The following is a 6,000-nucleotide window of genomic DNA, read 5'->3' on the forward strand; positions in this document are numbered from 1 at the left end:
GCCATTAAGAAAGAGATGCGTGTAAAAGCATGCCGCAGTTTTGCATTCACGTTAAGAATATGTAGGTCAGAAATTTACACTTTATATCATGGGAGAAATCACCAGTTGAAGTTTCTATACAGCTCATTCTAGACACCTGTTTTTGTTTTGTTTTTTTGTATGATGAATATTATATGCATGTTATTTTATATGAATGTTATACATGTTATAGTTGGTTTATGAATATAAAATGTTTCCCATTGTATTTTCATACTAATGTTCTATAAGGGAAGGCAGTTAAATACTGTAGATACATTATTATTATGATTATTATTTGTTTTCAAATTTTGATTTAGATATAAATTTATCCAGATGGGAACATCCTCAAATGTATGTAATTTTTCAGAATCTAGTATACTGGTTTTTGTATATACCATTGAAGCTACACCGGGACTTGAACCACCAACCTTCCAGGTCCCGGATATGCATTATTCTCTTTATTCTATTTCTCTTGCATAAGAATTTGTTCTGTCAGCTACTACAAATGGAAGCATGCCTGTTATTTCCCTATATGCCCTTCCGAGATCAGTATGTTTTAGGAGCACCAAACTTCATACAGTATATAGAAACAGAAACAGACTGTATGTGCACACTCTTAGGGCCAGTTTCACAGACACAGATTAAACATAGATTAAAATGAGTTTTGCATTGGGAATCTACATTCAATGTAATTTAGTCTAGGACTAGGCTTAATCTGTGATAATGACTTGCAGTTTTTTTTAAAGTGACATGGCCTTTTTAAGGTTCCATGAAAGATAGTGGATTAGCTGAGGTTTTGAGCTGCATTTTATGGGCTGGTTCATTTCACCGTTTCACTGTGGGACAGGTCTCTTCTCATTAAGTGGAGGGACCTCCAGTGACCAGCTACTTCCCTCCATGCTGCCAGGTGAACTCATATGCCAAGGAGCTTCTGGCCCCCATGAGCTCTGGGCTGGAGGACAAGGATGACCCTGACAAGCACATCGCCCTGGAGGCCTTGTCTGGCCTGACCAAGATCCTGCGGTGCCTGGACAAGGAAAACGTGCACCTTCTGGTAGTCTACATCTTCATGAAGATCAAGCCTTTCCTGGAGAGCGTAAGGGATCATTATATCTGATATTAAATACATGGTGTCCCACACTGTGGGCCTCCCCAGTGGTGTTTATCCTGCAACTGCGGGTTCCCCAGTGGTGTTCATAACTGTGGGGTTCCCCAGTGGTGTTCATAACTGTGGGGTTCCCCAGTGGTGTTCATAACTGTGCAGTCCATAATTATTTGGATAGTTGCACATTTTCTTTTCTTTTGGTTGGGTACTCTATACATTGGATTGGAAATCAAACAATGACTATGAGGTTAAGGTGCAGACTGTCACCTTTAATTTGGTATTTACATCTATGTCGGGTGATTCATGTAGGAATTAAATCCCTTTTTATACATAGTCTCCTCAAAAATAATTGGACTGTTCTGTTCTCAGATGTTTCTGATTAGTTATATGTATTCGGTCACTTCCTTAGTGCAGTTTTAAGAAAGCTTTCAGTATCTACAGTAGTCTTAGGCTTAGGCTTTTGATTGCCTTTGGAGTCTCTTATTAGCATTTGTGAACATGAGGACCAGAGTTATGCCAATGATAGTCAAGGAAGCCATTATGAGGCTGAGAAATAATACAAAAAAACAAGTCAGAGACATTGGCCAAACCTTACACTTACCATAATAAACGGTTTGGAACATCATTAAGAAGAAAGAGGGCAATAGTCTGCTCAGTAATCACTGACATCTTGTTTGATTACAAAACCTAAAATTATGGAGTGAAGACCCAAACATGAATAGATATGTCTTTGTTCCAAACATTATGGAGCTCATTGTTTGAAAAACTGTTCCTAATATCCAATATGGAAGTCTGGTTGATGCTTTACAACACCAGGGTATGGTGTGTCCATTACGTTATTTGTGCATATGTTGTAATATAAGTTGCCTGGAGAAGCTCAAGTGTGTGGCGCAGTGACAGTGATGTCCAGCAGGGGGCAGGAGTCTCATGCCTGTGTGGCTGTGTAGGAGAATGAGGCCATCCGCTGTGCTTCCATGACGCTTCTGGGAAGCCTGTCCAAGTTTGCGTACGGAGAGCCGGTCTTCAGGGACCAGATCCACAACGTGCTGATCAGCCTGCTGCTGCACCTCAGCGACCCCAGTCCAGAGGTGGTCAAGGTGAGGGCATGGCTGCTCCGGATCTCACCGCCTATGTCTGAACACACCCTTCCTGGAGGGCAGACCTCACCGCAAACATCCCTCCTGAAGGACAACTAACACCCCCTATGTCTGCACACATTCCTCCTGAAGGACAACCATCACTCCCAATGTCTACACACATCCCTCCTGAAGGACAACCATCACTCCCTATGTCTGCACAAATCCCTCCTGAAGGACAACCAACACCCCCTATGTCTGCACACCACTCCTGGAGGCTGCCCATGACCACACATCTCAACCAGCCTGGGTCCTTGTGCAAAACAATAAATCATGGGCTCTTCCTTTGCATTGTGTGTTTTTTTTAACACCACAGAAGGCCAGAAATTCACCGGTGCTGCTCACTGGTTTTTTTATCAGAGTACTGGACTCTATACTCATGTGTCATAACAAAATCCTGGGAGGACATTTTGTTATCGCACCTTCAGGAATACTATACCTTCGCTGCGGCAGCTGAAATCCAAATGTTTGCCTTACAGGATGTACTAGATAAGTTGAGAGGCCCTGGATAAGATGTCTCACAGGAAGGTGTAACATACAGTTAAGCACACTATGTTGTGTCTGCAGGCGTGTAAGTTTGCGATGCGAGTCTGCGGCCCAGTGCTGGGCTCAGAGATAGTCGCCGCCATGTTCCAGAACCATCTACACGAGGACAGAGGGTTGCACTACGGCGAATTCATCAACGACCTCACCAAATACATTGTGAGTTGATGATGTACATGTTCTACGGTAGGAGCAGGGGGTTGCTTGTGCGGGACAGCGGGTGTCTCTTATCTTGCATGTCTTACAGATCCGAGACTTCCCCAGCATGCTGAACTTCTACCACATCACCATCGTCCACTTCTTCAAGAGCTCCTGGCCCGAAGTCCGAGCAAGCGCAGCTATGTTTATCGGTGAGGAACTGACACAATCTTTTTACAACCCTTTGACCCGCTTAGCCTCATGCCCGAGACATGACTCGTTGCGTTACCTCCGGGGTGAGATGCCCTACCGAGCCTTAGAGGAGAAGTCCTTTATGGTGTGGAGTTACAGATGAGGTAGGGATATTTTTTATAGCCTCTTTAAAAACCTCAGATTAGCTTTACAGTTGGAGTTTATTGCGAGTGAACTTTGTCTGCAGTGTGAGCGGCCATTTATGACACCCTTTCCCAGGCCAACTTTAATGGGATGGAGACTAGGAGTCCAGTTCTCTCAGATGTCCTGCTGCTTACTCTGTCTTCTGGTTTCCACTTCAAAAATGGTGCAGCAGCTGTGTCAATGTTTACACCCCAAAATTAAACTTTGTCTTTCTAGGGTTTCTATTGATCAATCTCCCAGAAGAGCATCTATCAGAGATGAACATGGGCAGTGTCATTAAAGGTGGGTATTATTTATTTATTTTTGTTCCAAGTGGAACTTGCATTTAGACCCCTGTTGTAATCGCCAGCAATGATATGAATTTGTGGAGGGATTCACTGTTATTAATGGTTGAAACCAGACCGGCTTAGAGAGGGTTAACAGCATGCAAACTGTTTAAATAAACATGTTTTATTGTTGCCTGATTTGGTACAATGGTCAGGAGGTTGATACCTGCAATATCTAGAAAATTGCAATTAAGTATTGCATTGGCATGCTGGTATTTACACACACACACACACACACACACACACTATGTGTAATCATATGCATTTCCACTACTGTAGGGATTCGCCTAGCCATGTCTGCTAGCATGAACCCAAGGCCTTGTGTTAGCCTTCATTCATATCGGTCATATTCAGCTTTGTCTATTACTTACAAGAACAAATGACAGGGGAACACCTTATCACTGGAACTGGGCTCCATAGTCTGCTTAGCATGCTGACTGCCACCTCTGTCACTGGGCAGGCTACCCTCCCCACTTAAGAGTTTTCCCCTGTCTTGGAGCTCATGTGGACAGGTCCACAGGGGGTCACCTAGGGGAACTGGCGTAATGATAAGCATGGGGAATGACTACGGGAAACTCAGGTTTTGGAGAGGGCATAGGTGGGAGGGGGGGGGGGGGTCGGGTGGCTCCATAATTATGGCATATTGGAATAGCTGTTTCAGTGCTCTTTTGGACTGTCCTCAAGCTGCTCTCGATTTATGATATACACATGGCTTAAGTATGTGCTTTTATGAATCACGTGTTTAACTAGAGCTCAGCCGTGAAAAAATGGAATGGGGGAGCGTGGGAGGTTTTGAAATTTTGTGCAGAATGTCAAGTTTCTTTATGTTGCCAGGCAAAGGTTACAAGCAGGCTACGGGAAAAAACATCTAGAAAGTTCTCCGCTGAAACAATCTTGCCGAATGGACAAAGGCTTTCTGTGACACAGCTAACAACATGCCAGCTAAGAAAACCTATTGTGAAAATGGCAATAAAAATAGCAAAAAAAAAAAACCAGAGAACATTTTGTGAGTAGTCTTAAGTTGTTTTTTTATACGCCCCCATGGAGTTTTATTGTAATCAGGCCAAACATCAACTTCTTGCATCACTAAATGTGTTTGACTCTATTCCTGTATTTGAAGGCATCACATTGGCAAAGGCTTGTGTTTTATAACTGTGCCATCACTGAAGTGCAAATTGTTTTCCAAATTCGGCTGCCACAGCTCTTGAAGTGTTTATTGTGCCAATGAACAGTCTGAAAAAGGTCTCTTTTTTTTTGGCCTCCGAGGATTCCTAGAGAAATGGCAGACATTTATCACCGGGTTGTTGGAATTTATTTGGCAGCACACTATTTCAGAACAAAGAAGAGCCATAACTTACTTAAAAGACCATTTTTTTCACAACAGAAATGAATTGTGTTGGTGATTAAATCAATTTTTCTAATGATATTAACCAAATGCAGCATTAATACTAGCAAGTTCATAACAATAACTAATACCTTTCACAAGGAGTGCATATTTCATGTGGATTGCCATCTTTTCTTGTTTGTGCTTGTGTCCTGTCAGAAACTTTTACCAAAAATAAATTAAATAATGACTGTATTAATTTGCTAAGCAGGCAAACTTACCAGATAAACTTACACATTACTGGGTACATACTCAAGCAAGCACTGAGCACCCTGTTTGAGGGCACAACAGCTATATCCCATCAAAGGTTTAACCTGCAGCCTTCTGTTAGAAGTCCAGCTCTTTTACCCCTACTCACCATCGCTGCCTTATTATACAGTGAAACTCAGCTCGGGTTAGTCTGTAAACAGTCCTGTGTGTGTGTGCGTCTAATAAAATAGAAATGTGTCAATTTGCTGATGCTTCTGTGACTTGTGACTTGACTAGACTAAGCACGGGACAGTCCCCACTGGAGCAATGTGTGGCCCAACAGCTGTGTGTGTGTGTGTGTGTCCGTCTGAGGATGGGGGGTAGGGTTGGGTATTCCTGGCAGGGGGTTGTGAGGACGAAAATGTACTTGATGACCTTTGACCCCGCTGATGTACCTTGTCAGGTCTAGTCCATCTGCTCCAGGACCCAGACCCTTCAGTCCGTGCCAAAGCAGCAGAGGCCATGGGACACTTCCACCACTTCTGATCTGAACCAGCTTCCTCTGGCCCATCAAAGAAGCCCCAGCTCATTGAAGATGTTCCATCATTTACAAATCTGTCTGTTTTGTGCTTGAGTTGGCCCAGGAGGAGCTTATCAAGAGGCCTCTGTGTCCTCTCGCGATCCGAAATCTGTATCCTGTATCCAGCCGCTCGGAGCTGTATGTGAAATGATGGCATTGCTTTTGGAAGCAGGGTGTAAATATGT

General features: G+C 43.3%; 1 protein-coding gene across 1 annotated transcript in view; it reads left to right on the forward strand.

Moving 5' to 3' along the window:
* LOC133137694 (maestro heat-like repeat-containing protein family member 1) overlaps positions 1–5,781 on the forward strand; it is a 41,012-nt gene extending 35,231 nt beyond the window's left edge. Inside the window, exons 37-42 of the mRNA XM_061256031.1 lie at positions 926–1,114; positions 2,071–2,220; positions 2,827–2,961; positions 3,050–3,152; positions 3,553–3,618; positions 5,699–5,781. Of these exons, the coding sequence (XP_061112015.1) occupies positions 926–1,114; positions 2,071–2,220; positions 2,827–2,961; positions 3,050–3,152; positions 3,553–3,618; positions 5,699–5,781 (726 nt within the window). The remainder of the gene's footprint in view (positions 1–925; positions 1,115–2,070; positions 2,221–2,826; positions 2,962–3,049; positions 3,153–3,552; positions 3,619–5,698) is intronic.
* Positions 5,782–6,000: the final 219 nt, after the last annotated feature.

This window comes from Conger conger, chromosome 9, assembly GCF_963514075.1.
Source record: "Conger conger chromosome 9, fConCon1.1, whole genome shotgun sequence".
NCBI classification, from domain to species: domain Eukaryota; kingdom Metazoa; phylum Chordata; class Actinopteri; order Anguilliformes; family Congridae; genus Conger; species Conger conger.